This window comes from Hyla sarda, chromosome 2 (assembly GCF_029499605.1).
Source record: "Hyla sarda isolate aHylSar1 chromosome 2, aHylSar1.hap1, whole genome shotgun sequence".
NCBI classification, from domain to species: Eukaryota; Metazoa; Chordata; class Amphibia; order Anura; family Hylidae; genus Hyla; species Hyla sarda.
The window spans coordinates 322,137,462-322,158,020 of record NC_079190.1 but is presented as its reverse complement, the minus strand read 5'-3'; the positions used below and the strand labels follow the sequence as shown (position 1 = coordinate 322,158,020).

The 20,559-nt window shown below is 45.5% G+C and overlaps 1 protein-coding gene across 1 annotated transcript in view; it reads right to left on the bottom strand.

The window, feature by feature from the left end:
* The window catches only part of ATP2B4 (ATPase plasma membrane Ca2+ transporting 4), a 243,136-nt gene that overhangs the window by 21,251 nt on the left and 201,326 nt on the right, over positions 1-20,559 (bottom strand). Inside the window, exon 17 of the mRNA XM_056560150.1 lies at positions 2,955-3,200. Within this exon, the coding sequence (XP_056416125.1) occupies positions 2,955-3,200 (246 nt within the window). The remainder of the gene's footprint in view (positions 1-2,954; positions 3,201-20,559) is intronic.

Here is a 20,559-nt window from a genome sequence, read left to right as displayed (position 1 = left end):
TCAGTGACGTGGTGCCTGCTGGGGAAGTCTGCCTGGTAGTGAGCACACTGCCAGGCAGACAAAAGGCATTTTTAATATAGTAAAAATAAAAATTTAAAGCAGGGAGGGGGTTAGGGATAGATTGGCAATAGGCAGGGACAGAAAAAAAAATAGGATGGTGGGAGCTACCCTTTAAGAGGTTAAATATTGTTTCCAGTAATGCCTCAGTACAACAATTTACAGATAGACCTCCCTCTTCCTCCCATAGTTTGTTGTTGTCTGAATCCACTTCCCGTTTTTCTTTTTAATTTTCTTTTAGCCCAATGGCCCAGCAGATTAAAAAAATCTATCAGCGATAATTGGTTCTTGGTCCAAAATGATGTTGACCTGGCAGAGAGTGCTAGGTAAAAATGCTTGGTAGCTTTTAGAAAATGCAGAAATATAAAAGATGTCCTACTGAGCAGTAAACTTAAAATTGGTTGAATAAGTCATTATGCCCCGGGATGTATAGATGCGGTACCTGCAATTGGTGCACCCAAGCATGCACAGACAAAAATGTGACATTAGGAGGTGTGTGTGTGGTGTCCCGGTATTATTTCATATGTTACCTTTGTAGAGGTCCCTAGGAACGTCGGGGTCCCTCTTCTGTAGTTATCCCCTTGTCACCCCTGTTAGACGATGACTATATAGAAGTTCTTATAAATATAAGTATAGATATATGTATATATGTAATTGCCTACCTGTTCAAGCGTAGCAGGACCTGCGGGTCACGTGATTAGGTTAGAACTCTATGGTTTGCTACAGGACCTTTGGCGGTTCCCATGATGTGATCACCCACAATCCATTGTAACAGTGAGTGACAGCTGTATGGACCAATCTAAAATGGCTCAGCCCCCTGCCCATATAAGGGAGCTGCAGCCATTAATCTCTCTCTTGTTCCTGTGCTGCCAAGCAAGCAGCATCTCTCTTGGGTTGCTGATTCTGGAAGAGGTAGGACCTCCGCAGCTTACAAGACGATTCACTAGGCCAAAGCCTTGCGGCCTCGGCCTCTAACATAGCGGATATACTAAGCAATTCCCCGCTACTCACCGAAAGATCACTGGACCTAAACGCACCCTTAAACCCAGCGAATCTATGCTACAAAATCTCTAAGAAGCTAAATTGAGCTTATCTGATCCCAACCAACTGTCAATCGCTGCTCAGCTATATCTGTAGAGACTCTGTTATCTGGACTGTTACTATTGCTGCATGTACAGAAATTCTTCAGTAAAAGTTCCTGCAAGTTTTCAGTTAACAGTGGTTGTGGACAATCCTTTATTTCTGCATCAACTATTGCTCTTGGGAAGGGTGGCAATAGGCCTATCAAGATTACAGTATTTAACCCTCACCCTGGCGTCACGAGTGACAAGGGTTAACAGCGCCCTTTATTATTCCGAACAGCAACACCCTAACTACCCTACACCCCCCAAGGCTTTATCCCAATCCACCACCACGTGTCTCTCCAAAAGACGTAGTATGCTGTAGAACCAGCAATGTAATTTATGCCATATTCTGTTCATGTTTCTATATAGGGTGCACAATTAGACCCCTTAACGTCTGGTTTAGAGAGCATACCCGTTCGATTTACAACCAAGAAAGGATCCCCTAGACTCCTTTCACATGTGGTGGAAGAACATAGAGGAGACGCAGGGATTTTAAGGTTCATGGTACTAGAAAAGGTTGTTACACCCTTAGGGATTGATAGCCGAAAATTACTTCAACGCTAAGCGAGATGGATCATACGGACCAATGCAGAGGGAAAACTCAGTCTGAATGATCGTCTCGATATGAGCGTTTTATCTGTTAAAGGTCAGATCATTATTATTGCTATCATATTTGTATGGTATAAACTGTTCTCTTCTATAAATTTAGCTCCTTTTGTATTGTTGTTAATTGTAAATGTTATTGTTATGACTTTTATGTAAACAGTTATGTAAAAGTGTGGAATGCGCTTACCTATTGATGTAGGTGTTCAGGAAGTATTTCACCTGACCTCTTACACACAGGTAGGCGTGACCTGAGGAAGTGCCGGGATCGGCACGAAATAGCTATCGTGACCACACGCTTTCTCCTGATGCCCTGCCAGAACATGAGTTCCTTTGCACCCTGAATAAAGAAGCTAGATAAAGAAGCTAGCAGCTGATTCAAGATATGCGAGTGCCCCCGTGTTTCTTTTTCTTTGATATTTCAGATTGCCTTTTCTCTATATGGCTGGAGCACCTGTTGGGATCAGAATTGGCAGAGATGCAGTCCTGCCGCTGCTTCAACTGTGAGATCCAGAGCACTAGTAACATTGTTTCACCAGTGCCAGCACCTGTTTCTCTTTCTGCAAGAAATACTTTTTTGCCCCACTGTGTTACAGCTTAAACCCCTTCTTTAAATCCACCAATAAAACGTAGCTATTAAAATGAATTCTACTGTGAGTCACACATTTAAATGACAGCCTGTGTGTGTAATGATTCATTACTTTGTTCATATATGACAGTGTACAGTTCACTAGTTAGTAATATCCAATGTAATACAATTAAATGATCCAGTGGCCTGCAGCACCACTGAATGACACACAGAGCCACATGGTTAAAACCAGAATTATGCCCTCTCTACATGTAATGTTACTTCCGTAACATCTTCAGGAGGGATTATTGGTATCAACTAATGCCACCAACCTGCAAAGTATTTATGTAATCTGGGATTAGTTATTATGATAGATGACATAAATACTGAGCAGGTTGTCGGCACAACAGAACACTTTATACATTTCCCCGATTGTGCCTTCTGTTGGGGGGCAGAGGTTGCAAGCTTTCCTGGCATATACATCAAATACCTGCACCCGAATGGTTTTAAAAAATACTTCCAGGGTCAGATAACCTGCAAGTTAATCAACTAGACAAAATATTTCCCATGTAACAAATTGAACTCCATATAAATAAAAGTACATAACTTTCTGCATACTGAACACAATACTGACCTGCAAAAAGCAGAGTAAAGATGATAGTCAGTTGGTAGACAGCATGTCCCAGAATGTTTTTCATCATAGTACGTGAGATGAGTGGCTTGTTTCGACCATATGGTTTACGCAGAAGTAGCGATTCTGTTGGAGGCTCAGTGGCAAGTGCAAGGGATGCAAATGTATCCATGATCAAGTTAACCCAAAGCATCTGCACAGCTTTTAGTGGAGAATCCTGCAAAAATGCAATTAATAACTATTAACACCCAGGGAGGATAAAAAACAATGTGGTAAAAAACACAAAAACCTGGGGAGGTGCAAAAGATTTTTGCATTGGGAGTACCATTTTGTAGCAAAAGTAAGAAGGCTCAGGAGTGGATAATGTGAAGGGCTTTTACCTGTTATGAAACCAGTGGCGAGCCCTCTTTTTACATTGCATTGTGTAGTGTTCATCAAAGGTATACATCAAGATAGTTCCTATACATTGATGCCACATAGTGGCGTCCACTATACTGTATATGGCCCTAAGGAATAGTGCAAGAGATACACTTTTTGCCTCTGTTGGGGAAAGGAGGTCTATAGATATTTTTACAGTAAATGTCAGGAAATTTCTTGATATATACAGCGACATAAAAAATGTGGTGTGAAAAGAGAATTAATAATCCATTAAAATGGCAGTGACATTATTATAAAATTGGATAAAAGTAAAATATTCATATAATAGCTTTCAATTTACATGGAATGGGGAAATGACAATACATGATGTCAAGAAGACCAGCCACTTGTGGCAGAAAAAGGAATATTCCTAAATGTGTATGAACCAGTATCTATGATATCATGGGGGTAGCAAATTGGAAATGGGACTTGTGTTATGCAACATAGGGCCATATGTTTTGCAACAGTGGGCCATAGGACCCCTTGAAAATCAGTTTTAAAGGCGCCTTAAGGGTCTATACACATGTATAGTATCCTTTGCATATTTGATGTTCAGGAATCAAAGCAGTGTTTAGTCATTTAGTTAACACTGAACTCTAAAAATCTGCAGCTTCAAATCCTGCACATTAAATGTACCGTATATATGTGTGAATACACCCTAAAGCAGCACCCGCTGCAAGTGGACAGTCTGGCAAGGAATAATAGATTGTCTTAGAGTAACGAGTATATCAAAGCATTAAATCGCATTGGGACATCCCCTATAGGGTTTTAAGAAATATTAACATAACTTAAAAAAATAAAGTGCACAGCTAAAAAGTTCTATAAAAAGTAGATTTGTTTTCTAAAAAGAGAAAAAAAAATTATAATTAATACACATTTATGATATATTGTATGGACTTGAGCAATAAAGCTAACAATATTGAAAATGCATTGTGAATGCAGACCACTTGCAGAAATGACCCCCCCCCCCCTCATCCAAAAAATAATGAATTACCGTATTTATCGGCGTATAACACGCACTTTTTAGGCTAAAATTTTTAGCCTAAAGTCTACCTGCGTGTTATACGCCGATAAGCCGCTGCAGTTAAATGATTTAAAGCGGGCGCTTTAAATCGATGAACTGCAGCGGCTTTGCAGGTGCAGAGACCACCAGCGCTGCCGGCTTCTCTGCCCCTGACTGCCCTGGGGTCTAGAGCCCTGCTGCCGGCCCTTCTCTCCCCCTGGCGCCGGCAATGGGGCAACGTCACGTCATTGCGCCGCGCCGTGCAGCGCATAGCAACGACGTATGGGACGCACACCGGAGGCCTGAAGCAGCGCGGACCCGACCCCGGCAACAGGTAATTTTGCAACCGGGGAAGGGGGGAGGCAACGGGGCAGCGGCGCCGGCAATGGGTGCCGCTGCCTCTTCTCTCCCCCTGGCTGTCAGCGCCGCTGCCCCATTGCCGGCGCCGCTTCTCTCCCCCTGGCTATCGGTGCCGGCAATGGGGCGCCGACACCGATAGTCAGAGGGAGAGAACGGGCAGCGGCGCCGATAGCCAGCGGGAGAGAAGCGGCGGCAGCAGGGCTCTAGACCCCAGGAAAGACAGGGGGAGAGAAGCGGGCAGCGACGGCCTCTCTACCCCTGCCTTTCCTGGGGGTGTATCGGGGTATACGCATGCACACACACGCACCCTCATTTTACCATGGATATTTGGGTAAAAAACTTTTTTTACCCAAATATCCTTGGTAAAATGAGGGTGCGTGTTATAGGCCGGTGCGTGGTATACCCCGATAAATACGGTAACTAAAACAACAACAAGCTACCTTACATGGATGGAAAATGGTTATTGTTCTTGAAATGCAACACCACACAAATATAAATTTTACCATAAAACATATTTGCACTGTAAAAAAAAATTAAATGTATAAAAAAAAACAAAAAACAAACAAACAACCAAAACATCTATTTAATATCTCTTATAAATACCAAGTCACAGTATAAAGACGAAATGTAAAAAGGCATGAAGTGAACCCAAAACAATGGCTGAAATTGCTGTTTTTGTTTTGTTTGCTATTTTTTTTTAAATAACATTAATTAAAGATAAGGCAGACATCACAACATCATGCGGCAGAGAGTTCCATAGTCTCACTGCTCTTACGGTAAATAATTTCTGTCTGTGATGATGGTGAAAACTTCTTTCCATAGAGAATGCCCCCTTGTCATGGTTATCTGCCTAGGTTAAAAAGATCACTAGAAAGATCTCTGTACTGTCCAATCATATATTTGTACATTGTAGAAAAGATATCTTTGAGGCGACTTGATAAACTAAATAACCCCAAGCTTGATAACCTGTCTTGGTACTGTAATCCTCCCATACCATTAACCCCTTATGGACCAAGCCCATTTTCACCTTAACCCCTTCCCGCAGAATGTCATATATAAACGCCGGGTTGTGTAGTGCGTTCGCGCATTCCGACGTTTATAAAGGACATGCAGTTAACCCGGCGCTGCGCAGCAGCGCAGGGGTTAACAGGTAGAAGTCCCGCGGCCAGCGGCGGGAGACAAGTTCTGCTTGACATCCCAGGACCATCTGTGATTGGTCTTGGGATTAGAGCCCTATGATTGGTCCCTGTGGACCAATCACAGTGTATCAGCGTCTTTGTTACACTAACACCGGCTCCGAAGCTTTCAGTTCGTTCTGAACAGCGATCGTAGCCGGTGTTAGTGTTAGGACAGAAGACAGAAGAGTGTAAAAAAGCTTTTCTAAAAGCTAAAAATTAAAGTGAAAGTAAAAGAACCCCCCTGTAGTTCCGCTTACCCTGCTGCTGCTGCCGCCGTCTGAAGTCTGCAGCCTGTCCGATCTGACAGGCTGCAGTGAAGATCCTAGTGACTGTCACTGAATAGAACAGTGACAGTCTAGTGCCCATCAGTGCCCAGTAGTGCCCCTTCCAATTGCTGTCCTCCCTGTCTGAAGTCTGCAGCCTGTGTAATCTGACAGGCTGCAGTGAAGATTGTAACTTGTAACTGAATATAGTTACATTCTACAGTACAGTACAGTACAGTAATAAAGTTTCAGTGCCCATCAGTGCCCCTTATCCTGCTGCTGATTCATTCATTCGTTCATTCATTAATTTGTTCATTCATCAGCTGCTGTAATCTGTGAAGAAATTGAAGTCCGTCACTGACCATAACAGTGACAGTGAAGAATAATATAAATTAGTCAGTGCCCCTGAAGTGACTGTCACCCCCCCATCACCACCTCGCACACCTCCATACTACCCTGTTACGTTTTTACCTAGTGCGTCACTGATTTGTGACAGCAGTGACAGTTCGCCGCTGTTTTTTTTTTACTTCTAGTGGCGCTTTTTGTTTCAGTTTTTCCGTTGTTATAAAAAAAAGTAAAAAAGAAAAAAATATATATAATTATATATATTTGCCATTTGTGACATCTTATAGTACTAGTGGTGCTGTTACAGTTTCAGTTTTTTTGATCCATACTCTCCTAACCGCGAGCTTAGTTATAGGGATTTAGGACAGCGGTGACAGTTCGCCACCGTTTTGTTGTTCGTACCGCGGTTACATTTTGGTTATTTGGTTCAGTAAAAAAATTTTTTTTTAAAGTAAAAATTTTTTTAAATAAATAAAAATACAAAAAATAAAATAGCTCTAGTGTTGTACATCAGAGACACTTCACCACTTATAGTGTCATCCAATATGTCAAGGCGTCGCATGTACAGCACCGAGGAGGCATCTTCTTGGCATCTTCCTCTGGATCAGATAGCGGTGAAGAGTTGCTATATTTGCCCTCTTCTTATTCCTCCTCCGCTGATTCTGACGAGGAACCTCCCCGCCACCGCCCTAGGCCAGGTCCTAGTACCAATATTGAGCCAGGTCCTAGTGCCATCTCTGAGTGGGCTCCAGCTTCAAACTTTATACCCAATTTGCCTGAGTTTGTGGCCACTGCAGGCATTCGTGTTAACACACCGAGGGGTTAAAAGAAGCAGATTTTTTTCAGCTCTTCTTTTCAGAAGAGTTGATTAATTTGATAATGGAGGAAACCAACCGGTATGCTGAGCAATTCATTGCGGCCAATCCACAGGCATATCATGCTAGGCCTTACCAATGGACGCCAACCAATGCACTAGAGCTAAAAAAAAATTTCGCCTTTTGTTTAACATGGGCATAATTAAAAAGCCCACAATTCGCTCCTATTGGAGTAATGATATGCTTACTCCACTGTACCGGTCGGTCATGCCAAGGGCTCGGTTTTAAGTTCTCCTCAAATTTTTACACTATGCTAATAATGAAAATTGTCCACCCCCCAGTGATCCAAATTTTGATCGCATATATAAAATTCGGCCCCTTGTTAATTATTTAAATCAAAAATGTTCAGAAGTGTACACCCCAGAAAAAGAGATTGCAGTGGACGGATGTCTTGTGCACTTCAAAGGAAGGTTGCACTTTAGGCAATACCTGCCTAACAAACGGGCCAGGTATGGGGTAAAACTGTATAAATTGTGCGAGAGCGCAACCGGCTATACGCACACATTCAGAGTCTATGAGGGGAAAGACTCTAAAATAGAGCCCCCAGAGTGTGTGTCCCCCGTACTAAAAACAACGCGAAAAATAGTGTGGGATCTAGTTCACCACCTGCTAGATCAAGGGTATAACATCTACCTTGATAATTTTTACACTAGCGTCCCATTACTAAAATGCCTGTTTGCCAAGGGTACTGTGGCCTGTGGTACCATCAGGCGAAATCAAACGATCTGCCTAAAGTTTTTGTACGGCAAAAGTTGAAGAAGGGGGAAAGCAAGGCTGTGTGCAAGGACAACATGATGCTTGTGAAGTACCAGGACAAGCGTGATATTCTTGTACTAACCATCTTATACCAAGACCGATCCACCCCTGTCCAAGTCCGTGGTACCACAGAGTGCCCCTAAACCTGTGTGTATCCAGGACTATAATAAGTTCATGGGAGGGGTGGATCTGTCAGATCAGGCCTTGCAGCTGTACACTGCCCTACACAAAACTAAGACCTGGTATAAAAAATTGCCACTGCACCTCTTCCAAATTACCATGTACAATTCATATGTGGTGTACAAAAGTGCAAGAAATACATGCACATACCTGCAATTCCAGGAAAATGTTATTAAGGACTTTCTGTTTGGGGATCCGGAAGGGGAGGGAAGCAGAGCCACAGGATCGGAGAACAGAATAGTTCCAGGGCAACATTTTCCTGTGGTAGTTCCCCGTAGAGAATCGGGGAGTAGGCAACAGAAAAGGTGTCAGGTTTGCTCCAAGCGTGGCATTAGAAAATGTACTATATACCACTGTGAGACATGTCCCCACAAACCCGGTCTGTGCATTGAAGACTGTTTTAAAATCTATCACACAACATATGATATCTAAATTTGTCCCCTTTAATTATTTTTAGAATTACTTTGGATAACTCTACCCAATGCACCCTTGGAATGACATGTGAGCAATTAATTTATTTTCCCCTTTTTCTCCACTAAACGATTTCAAAAAATCTAATTGGCAAACCCCTAATAAAACTAAAAATTCCCATTATACCCCTAGATGAATACCTTGGCAGGTATAGTTTTATTTTTACCATCTTGCTAAACCCCTAAACAAAACGTAAAAAAATTTCCATTATACCTCTAGATGAATACCTCAGCAGGTTCCCGCTGTTCTGGCACCATAGGGGCTTCCTAAATCCGACATGCCCCCCAAAAAATTCTATCTCCAAATTTTGCTCCTTCCCTTCTGAGACCTGTTGTTCATCAGCAAAGCATTTTACGTCCTTTTATGGGTTATTTCCTTGCTAAAGGGAAATGGGGCTACAAATTTTGGGGTGATTTTTCAGCTATAACCCCTTGTAAAAATGCAAAATTTGGGGGGAAAACAAGCATTTTAGTGAATTTTGTTATTTTTTTTTTACATATGCAAAAGTCGTGAAACACCTGTGGGGTATTAAGGTTCACTTTACCCCTTGTTACGTTCCCTGAGGGGTCTAGTTTCCAAAATGGTATGCCATGTTGAGTTTTTTTTTTTGCTGTCCTGGCACCATAGGCTCTTTCTAAATGCGGCATGCCCACAGAGCACTTCCAAAAAGCCAAATGTGACTCCTTCTCTTCTGAGACCTGTAGTGCACCAGCATAGCACTTTTCACCCCCATATGGGGTGTTTTCTGAATCGGGAGAAATTGGGCTTCAAATTTTGGGGGGTAATTTCTGCTTTAACCCTTTGTAAAAATGTAAAATTTTTGGGAAACCAAGCATTTCAGGTAATTATTTTTTTTTTTTTACATATGCCAAAGTCGTGAAACCCCTGTGGGGTATTAAGGTTCACTTTACCCCTTGTTACGTTCCCTGAGGGGTCTAGTTTACAAAATGATATGCCATGTGCTGTCGTGGCACCATAGGGGCTTCCTAAATGCAGCATGTCCCCAGAGCAAAATTTGCTTCCAAAAAGCAAAAATGTGACTCCTCCTCTTCTGAGACCTGTAGTGCGCCAGCATCGCAATTTTCACTCCCATATGGGGTGTTTTCTGAATCGGGAGAAATTGGGCTTCAAATTTTGGGTGGTAATTTCTGCTTTAACCCTTTGTAAAAATTTTGGGAAACCAAGCATTTTAGGTAAATTTTTTTTTTTACATATGCCAAAGTCGTGAAACCCATGTGGGGTATTAAGGTTCACTTCACCCCTTGTTACGTTCCCCAAGGGGTCTAGTTTCCAAAATGTGATGCCATGTGTTTTTGTTGTTGTTGTCCTGGCACCATAGGGGCTTTCTAAATGCGGCATGCCGCCAGAGCAAAATTTGCTTCCAAAAAGCCAAATGTGACTCCTTCTCTTCTGAGACCTGTAGTGCGCAAGCAGAGCACTTTTCACCCCTATATGGGGTGTTTTCTGAATCGGGAGAAATTGGGCTTCAAATTTTGGGGGGTATTTTCTGCTATTACCCTATTTTAAAATGTAAAATTTTGGGAAACCAAGCATTTTAGGTAAAAAAAAAATTATTTTACATATGCAAAAGTCGTGAAACACCTGTGGGGTATTAGGGCTCACTTTATTCCTTGTTACGTTCCCCGAGGGGTCTAGTTTCCAAAATGGTATGCCATGTGTGTGTTTTTTTTTGCTTTTCTGGCACCATAGGGGCTTCCTAAAGGTGACATGCCCCCAAAAACCATTTCAGAAAAATTTTCTCTCCAAAATCCCATTGTCGCTCCTTCCCTTCTGAGCCCTCTACTGCGCCCGCTGAACACTTTACATAGACATAAGAGGTATAAGAGGGCTACAAATATATGTGTTATATATATATATATATATATATATATATATATATATATATGTTCTCCTTTTACCCCTTGTAAAAATTCAAAAATTGGGTCTAAAAGAACATGCAAGTGTAAAAAATGAAGATTTTGAATTTTCTCCTTCACTTTGCTGCTATTCCTGTGAAACACCTAAAGGGTTAAAACACTGACTGAATGTCATTTTAATACTTTGGGGGGGTGCAGTTTTTATAATGGGGTAATTTATGCGGTATTTCTAATATGAAGACCCTTCAAATCCACTTCAAAACTGAACTGGTTCCTGAAAAATAGCGAGTTTGAAAATTTTTTGAAAAATTGGAAAATTGCTGCTGAACTTTGAAGCCCTCTGGTGTCTTCCAAAAAAAATAAATAAATAAAAAAAAAACATTAAGTAGACATATTGTATATGTGAATAATAAAAAAAAAAAAATTTGGAATATCCATTTTCCTTACAAGCAGAGAGCTTCAAAGTTTGAAAAATTGAAAATTTTCTATTTTTTCATGACATTTTTGGATTTTTCACCAAGAAAGAATGCAAGTTACCACAAAATATTATCACTATGTTAAAGTAGAATATGTCACGAAAAAACTATCTCAGAATCAGAATGATAGATAAAAGCATTCCAGAGTTATTAATGTTTAAAGTGACAGTGGTCAGATGTTCAAAAAACGCTCTGGTCCTTAAGGCCAAAATGGGCTTGGTCCTTAAGGGGTTAAGGACCAGAGCGTTTTTTGCACATCTGACCACGGTCACTTTAATCTGTTGGGGACTCCCTTTCTATAACCCGGGGCCACGCCGTTCGGGCCTGGCCTCTAACAATGGCCAGGACCCGTGGCTAATAGCGCGCGGCACTGATCGCGGTGACGCGCGCTATTAACTCTTTAGAGGCAGCGCTCAAAGTTGAACGCTGCATCTAAAGTAAACGAATGCTGGTTAGCTCAGGTTGCTGTTCAGGATTGCCGCGAATAAATCGTGGCATCCCGAACAGCTGTAGGACAGCAGGAGGGTCCCCTACTTTCCTCCTCGCTGTCCGATCGCCGAATGACTGCTCAGTACCTGAGATTCAGGCATGAGCAGTCAAGCGGCAGAATCATTGATCAATGGTTTCCTATGAGAAACCATTGATCAATGTAAAAGATGAGTGTGTGCAATGTTATAGCCCCCTATGGGAGCTATAACATTGAATAAAAAAAGTGAAAAAAAAAGTTAATAAAGATCATTTAACCCCTTCCCTAATAAAAGTTTGAATCACCCCCCCTTCACAATTAAAAAAAAAAAAAAAACACAAAAATTGTGTAAATAAAAATAAACATATGTGATATTGCCGCATGCGGAAACGTCCGAATTATAAAAATATATTGTTAATTAAACCGCACGGTCAATGGTGTACACGTAAAAAAATTCCAAAGTCCAAAATAGCGTATTTTTGGTCACTTTTTATTTAATGAAAAAATGTTATAAAAAAGTCTGATCAATACAAAAATGGTACCGCTAAAAACTAAAATCACAAAAAATGAGTCCTCATAACATCCCGTATGCGGAAAAATAAAAAAGTTATAGGGGTCAGAAGATGACAATTTTAAACGTATACATTTTCCTGCATGTAGTTATGATTTTTTCCAGAAGTATGACAAAATCAAACCTATATAAGTAGGGTATCATTTTAACCGTATGGATCTACTGAATAAAGAGAAGGTTTCATTTTTACCGAAAAATTTACTGAATAGAAACGGAATGATTTTTTTTTTGCCGTAGATTTTGGGGTAAAATGACTGATGTCATTACAAAATTGAATTGGTGGCGCAAAAAATAAGCCATCATATAGATTTTTAGGCACAAAATTGAAAGGGTATGATTTTTAGAAGGTAAGGAGGAAAAAACGAAAGTGCAAAAACAGAAAAACACTCCGTCCCCAAAAGGGTTAAGCATTAATAACTCTAAGACACTTTCACTTTTCATTCTGATTCCAAGATTGTTTTTTCGTGACATATTCTACGTTATGTTAGTTGTAAATCTTCGTCAATACTTGCATCCTTTCCTGGTGAAAAATTCCAAAATTTTATGAAAAATTTTAAAATTTAGCATTTTTCTAACTTTGAAGCTCTCTGCTTGTAAGGAAAATAGACATTCCAAATAAATTATATATTGATTCACATATAAAATATGTCTTACAAAAGGTAATGGTGGGAAAATGCCCCCCAAAATTTGTAACCCCATCTCTTCTGAGTATGGAAATACCCCATGATAGGACGTAAAATGCTCTGCGGGCAAACTACAATGCTCAGAAGAGAAAGAGTCACATTTGGCTTTTGACATCGCCCCCGTGTGACGTCACACCCCGCCCCTCCCATAGACTTGCATTGAGGGGGCGTGGCATGACATCACACGGGGTGGGGGGGGGGGGGTGGGGAAGTCGTGACATCACGATCTTCCGTCCCTGTGGTCGAGAGGAATTAGCCTGAGAGCCTGCAGTGCTTCTGGAATCAGTTACAGGTGGGTGCTGCTTGCTATATTGCGGGGGTCCCCAGCAGAGGGACCCTGGCGATCTGACATCTTATCCCCTATCCTTTGGATAGGGGATAAGATGTCTAGGGGCGGAGTACCCCTTAAACACCCCACAGGTGTTTGACGACTTTTTGTGAAAGTCGGTTGTGTAAAATGAAAAGAAAAATGTTTTCACTAAAATGCTGTTTTTCCCCCCAAAATTTTACATTTTTAAGGGTAATAGGAGAAAATAGGACATATTAAGGGGTAATAGGAGAAAATGCCCCCCAAAATTTGTACCGTATATCCCGGCGTATAAGACTACTTTTTAACCCCGAATTTTCTTCTGAAAAGTCGGGGGGGTCGCCTTATACGCTGGGTATTGAGGTCCGGGATAGGAAAACTTCTGATTATCTGCCCGGGCCGGCTCCCGTGTGCGGCTGCAGGCGGGGGCCGGCCAAAGCAAGTAAAAACTAATACTGTATACTAAAAGCCAGGGGGCCTCCAGCTGTTGTGAAACTACAACTCCCAGCATGGCAAAGGCTGTCCGGGCATGCTGGTAGTTGTAGTTTCACAACAGCTGGAGGCCCCCTGGTTTTTAGTATACAGTATTAGTTTTTACCTGCTCTGGCTGACCCCCGCCTGCAGCCACACACGGGAGCCGGCCCGGGCAGATAATCATAGGTATTCCTATCCCGGACATCCCTGTGTCCCGAAAAATGCTGGCAACCTAGTGTGGGGGAGCTGGCAACCTAGTGTGGGGGAGCAGGCAACCTAGTGTGGGGGAGCAGGCAACCTAGTGTGGGGGAGCAGGCAACCTAGTGTGGGGGAGCAGGCAACCTAGTGTGGGGGAGCTGGCAACCTAGTGTGGGGGAGCTGGCAACCTAGTGTGGGGGAGCAGGCAACCTAGTGTGGGGGAGCAGGCAACCTAGTGTGGGGGAGCAGGCAACCTAGTGTGGGGGAGCAGGCAACCTAGTGTGGGGGAGCTGGCAACCTAGTGTGGGGGAGCTGGCAACCTAGTGTGGGGGAGCTGGCAACCTAGTGTGGGGGAGCTGGCAACCTAGTGTGGGGGAGCTGGCAACCTAGTGTGGGGGAGCTGGCAACCTAGTGTGGGGGAGCTGGCAACCTAGTGTGGGGGAGCTGGCAACCTAGTGTGGGGGAGCTGGCAACCTAGTGTGGGGGAGCTGGCAACCTAGTGTGGGGGAGCTGGCAACCTAGTGTGGGGGAGCTGGCAACCTAGTGTGGGGGAGCTGGCAACCTAGTGTGGGGGAGCTGGCAACCTAGTGTGGGGGAGCTGGCAACCTAGTGTGGGGGAGCTGGCAACCTAGTGTGGGGGAGCTGGCAACCTAGTGTGGGGGAGCTGGCAACCTAGTGTGGGGGAGCTGGCAACCTAGTGTGGGGGAGCTGGCAACCTAGTGTGGGGGAGCTGGCAACCTAGTGTGGGGGAGCTGGCAACCTAGTGTGGGGGAGCTGGCAACCTAGTGTGGGGGAGCTGGCAACCTAGTGTGGGGGAGCTGGCAACCTAGTGTGGGGGAGCTGGCAACCTAGTGTGGGGGAGCTGGCAACCTAGTGTGGGGGAGCTGGCAACCTAGTGTGGGGGAGCTGGCAACCTAGTGTGGGGGAGCTGGCAACCTAGTGTGGGGGAGCTGGCAACCTAGTGTGGGGGAGCTGGCAACCTAGTGTGGGGGAGCTGGCAACCTAGTGTGGGGGAGCTGGCAACCTAGTGTGGGGGAGCTGGCAACCTAGTGTGGGGGAGCTGGCAACCTAGTGTGGGGGAGCTGGCAACCTAGTGTGGGGGAGCTGGCAACCTAGTGTGGGGGAGCTGGCAACCTAGTGTGGGGGAGCTGGCAACCTAGTGTGGGGGAGCTGGCAACCTAGTGTGGGGGAGCTGGCAACCTAGTGTGGGGGAGCTGGCAACCTAGTGTGGGGGAGCTGGCAACCTAGTGTGGGGGAGCTGGCAACCTAGTGTGGGGGAGCTGGCAACCTAGTGTGGGGGAGCTGGCAACCTAGTGTGGGGGAGCTGGCAACCTAGTGTGGGGGAGCTGGCAACCTAGTGTGGGGGAGCTGGCAACCTAGTGTGGGGGAGCTGGCAACCTAGTGTGGGGGAGCTGGCAACCTAGTGTGGGGGAGCTGGCAACCTAGTGTGGGGGAGCTGGCAACCTAGTGTGGGGGAGCTGGCAACCTAGTGTGGGGGAGCTGGCAACCTAGTGTGGGGGAGCTGGCAACCTAGTGTGGGGGAGCTGGCAACCTAGTGTGGGGGAGCTATACTTCCTACCTAATGTGGGGGAACATGCTGCCTACCTAATGTGGGGGGAAATACAAGGTACCGTACATCGCGGTAGGAGGGGTAGTCTTATATGGCGAGTATATCCCAAACTCTATATTTTAACTGTAAAAGTTGGGGGTCGTCTTATACGCCCAGTCGTCTTATATGCCGGCATATACGGTAACCCCATTTCTTCCGAGTATGGAAATACCCCATGTGTTGATGTCAAGTGCTCTGCTGGCCCACTACAATGCTCAGAAGGGGAGCGCCATTGAGCTTTTGGAGAGAGAGTTTGTTTGGAATGGAAATCAGGGGCCATGAGCATTCACAAAGCCCCCCGTGGTGCCACAACAGTGGACCCTCCCCCACGTGACCCCATTTTGGAATCTACACCCCTCACAGAATTTAACAAGGGGTGCAGTGAGCATTTACACCCCACTGGCATTTGACAGATCTTTGGAACAGTGGGCTGAGCAAATAAAAATTACATTTTTCATTTTCACGGACCACTGTTCCAAAAATCTGTCAGACACCTGTGGGGCGTAAATGCTCACTGCACTCCTTATTACATTACATGAGAGGTGTAGTTTCCAAAATGGGGTCACATGGGGGGGGGGTTTCCATTGTTCTGACACTATGGGGGCTTTGTAAACACATGTGGCCCAATGGCACTCCTTCTCTTCTAAGCATTGTAATGCACCTGCAGAGCACTTTACATCCACATATGGGGTGTTCTTACACAGAAGAAATGGGGTTAAAAATTTGGGGGGGCTTTTTTCCTATTTTCCCTTGTGAAAATGAAAAATTTAGGGTAACACCAGCATTTTAGTGAAATTATTTTATTTTTTTTTCATTTTCCCATCCAACTTTAATGAAAATTTGTCAAACACCTGTGGGGTGTTAAGGCTAACTATACCCCTTCTTATGTTCCGTGAGGGGTGTAGTCTCCAAAATGGGGTCACATGTGGGTATAAATTTTTTTGTGTTTATGTCAGAACCGCTGTAAAATCAGCCACCCCTGTGCAAATCACCAATTTAGGCCTCAAATGTACATAGTGCGCTCTGACTCCTGAGCCTTGTTGTGCATCCGCAGAGCATTTTACACCCACATATGGGGTATTTCCATACTCAGGAGAAATTGCGTTACAAATTTTGGGGGTCTTTTTTTCCTTTAACCTCTTGTGAAAATAAAAAGTATGGGGGCAATACCAGCCTGTTAGTGTAAAAAAAAATGTACACTATCAGGCTGGGATAGACCCCAACTTTTTCTTTTCATAAGGGGTAAAAGGAGAAAAAGCCACCCAAAATTTTTAACGCAATTTCTCCTGAGTACGGAGATAACCCATATGTGGCCCTAAACTGTTTCCATGATATACGACAGGGCTCCAAAGTGAGAGCGCCATGCGCATTTGAGGACTAAATTAGGAGTGGCATAGGGGTGGACATAGGGGTATTCTACGCCAGTGATTCCCAACCAGGCCCCCAGCTGAAGTGAGGTTGTGTGATTGTGTGCTCCAGGAAAACCAGAGAACTAGAGAACAGCAGGATTTCCATCAGCCCTTCCCTAGGTTTGTGGCAGCCTTCGGGGAAGAGCCTCCTTGCATGGAGCCCCGGGCCCCCACCACTAGGCCGGCAGGGGGTGAAAGAGACATTGCAACGGCCAACTCCCAGGAAGGGGTGAGGAGGTCCACCAGAGTCCACAGCAATGCGGAGCCCACTCCCCCGTCCACGGCTGGAAGCCACAAGGCTGCAAGCATGACTGTGAGCAAGGCTACAAACAAGGCTGCAGGAAAAAGCCTGCATGGAGGTGAGGAAAAGCACGGGAAGGCTTTACCATTAGGGACTTCCCTTGGTACCTCTGAGCCCCAGCAATGGGGGGTAAGGGGTCCTAGGGAGTCTTTGGCCACTTTCAGGTCCCGACTCCAAGCTAAAAGAGTATGAGCGTCTTGGCAAAACTCTTCTTGGCCTAAGGGAGGACTTAAAATTTGCCCGTTACCGGGCCGGTCACGCTACTAGGAATCTGAGGTCAGTTTATTCAGCTAAAGTGCGCACCCTGAAAAAAAGAGGTTGAGGAGGTAGAAAGGGTGAGGATGGAGATCGTGGAAGGGGCTGGCATTTTCAGGGAAAAACTTTCTAATGAAGATTGGTTTAGAGACATGCAGAGCCCAGAAGGAGAGGAGGAAGAGGTCAGTCAAAGAGAAAGTAGTGCAGAGGAGGATGGTGTAGAGGAGGATGGTGGGGGAGAAAGAGAAGATGGTGCTGGGGAATGTGGTAAAGAGAAGGAAGATGGTGGTGCAGGAGAGAGTGAAATGGAGGAGGACACTTCACAAAGTACATACATAAATTCGGCTCAGGTAGCCCTACCTGAAAGTACGTACGACAGCTACAACAGCGACGACAGCAGAAGCAGCAACGGGTTAAGTAGTGGTGGATTGCTAAAGGTGATTGTGCTCCAAGAATCACCTACCCACTTTGAGAAACTGTCCAGAAACTGAGGTGAAGGGCAAAAAGAAAGAAAGAAAGAAAGGAGAAGTAAAAGGAAAAAAGGAGAGACAACTAGGCTTGTTTTCTATTCTCTCCAGCAATCTGGGCCATCTGAAAAGGTGGTTCAGGTTGCTGGGCCTCCCAGTCAGCAAGACCACGCTTTTGCTGTGAAACGGGGCCAGCATGGGGGGTACATGGTGGAAACAGTATATAAGATGGCAGCAGACGCCAAGGAGCCTGCCTGTCCTGCTGGTAGGGAGGGGAAGGACAGGCTTATGGTGGGCGACTCCGTTGCTGCAGGATCGCCCCAGGTGGGCGGGGGGCGTGTCTGAGCACCAGAGCTTGGTAATGTGGCTGTTCGGGGAGCGGTTCGCCGAGCTATCTAGGCGCAGCAGAACATTCCCTTGTAGGGGGGGGGGGGGGGGGGGCGCAAGAGTGTCCCGTGCGTCTCAGCCATCGCCGCTGAGCTGCGTGTGCCACCCTGGCGATTGACATACACCACAGCTGTGGAGTTGTCCGACTGGACACAAACAGGACGGTCTTGGAGAAGGAGCTCCCAATGGTGGAGGCAAAGGTAGATTGCCCTGAGTTCCAGGATGTTGATGGGGAGAAGAGCTTCCCAGGAGGACCAAGGCTGGACTCTCCAGTCCCTGAAGACTCCTTCCCAACCGCCGAGACTGGCATCTGTCGAGATGACCTGCCAGAGGAGGGGCAGAAGAAGAGGGGACTGAAGCCACCACAGGAGGGACTGGCGAGTCCTGGAAGGAAGAATGATCCTGTGATAGAGGGACAGCGGAGACTTGTCCCTCTGGGACAGAAGAGAAATTTGAAGAGGGCGATAATGAAACTGGGCGAAAGGAATGGCTTCTATAACTCCTGATAATAGAGCAAGGCGCTTGCCCGGTGGAAGCCGAATCCGGGCGGTCGCCGTGTCGAACTGGAGTCCCTGGAAGATTAGAGACTGGGTGGAAGTCAGGTCGGACTTGCCCTGATTGACAACCAAGCCGAAACGGGACAAGGTCTGAAGACAGAGACTCTCTTGGTTCTGGGCCCTGGTTGGAGCCTTGACCAGGAGGTTATACAGGTAGGGAATTATGGACACACCTATTATGGACACACAAGCCTGCAGGATGGAGATCACTGCCACTAGGACCTTGGTGAAGACCCTTGGAGCCGTGGCCAAACCAAAGGGAAGGACCACAAACTGAAAATTGCCCTCTGGAACGGCGAAGCGAAGATATCGCTGATGTACTGGAAAAATAGGGTAGGCATCTCTGATATCCACCGAGGACAGAAACTCCCCTTTATCCATGGATGCCACTACAGAACGGAGAGACCCCATAAGGAAATGACGGAGAAGGTGACGGTTGAGGAGCTTCAGATCCAGGATCGGGCGGACGGAACCCCCTTTCTTGGGAACCACAAACAGGTTCGAATAGAAGCCCGAAAAACGTTCCTTGGGAGGAACTGGGACGATCACTCCCTGAGTGAGAAGGGTCCGAGGCGTGACTCGAAAGGCCGCTGCAAAGGAAGTGGAACTGGGACGGAACGAAAAAAAACGATCCCTTGGAAAAGAAGTAAACTTGATCAGATAGCCGTTGGAAACAACATCTCGGATCCAAGAGTCCTGCACGTGGGCGGACCAAACGTCCCGGAAAAGGGACAAACGCCTTCCCAACTGAGAAGAAACTTCAGGTGGGGGAGTCCCTTCAGGCAGTGGAGGCTTACGGATGCCGCAAAACAGCCGGAACGGTTATCCGATTTTGCCGCAAAACGTCTGGAACGGTTATCAGATTTCCAGGAAGGACCGGCCTTGAAAGAAGGAGCCTTCTTATCCTGTGAGGGTGCCGGTCTGGTCACCCTACTCGAGCCATAGGACCGAAAGGAGGTCGATTTCCTTCGGTAGTCGTTATGGCGAGACTTATTCTGTGGTAATAAGGACCTCTTACCTCCAGTACGCCTCAGATAATTTCATCCAGGCGTTTCCCAAAAAGTCGAGACCCAGTAAAAGGAAGCTCAGTGAGAGATTTCTTGGAAGCAGCATCAGCATCCCAGGCCTTGAGCCACATGGAACAACGAAGTGCCACTAGATTACTTGTGGCAAAAGCCATGCAACGGGCCGACTGCCTAGAAGCAGAGCACAAAAAGTCTCTAACATTGGAGAGATCCGCCAAATCTTTCGAAGGGACCCCGGACAAAATGCCCTGGCAGAGTTCAGAAGACCAGACAGAAAGGGCTTTTGACACCCAAGCAGAAGTGAAGGCAGGAAATAAAGATGAACCTGCTGCTTCAAAGGTGAATTTTGCCAGATTTTCAATTCTCTTGTCCGCCGGGTCCTTTAAGGATGCTGCATCCACCAAAGGCAGAGTAGTCGCCTTTGACAGGCTGGAAACCGGAGGATCCACGGTTGGTGGAGATGTCCATCTTGCAATGAGGTCCTGGGCCAAATGAAACTGAAAGCGCTTGTCAGGATGCTTTCATGCTGTTTCCAGTAAGGTGTCAAATTCAGCAGGAGAGCTGAAAAACTTAGGAGAGGGACAGGAGCAGTGCAGGGGTGCAGTGGTGGAGGCAGGACAGGTGGGTTCCGCAGTACCACCAGGCATTTTAGTTTTGCAATCCAAA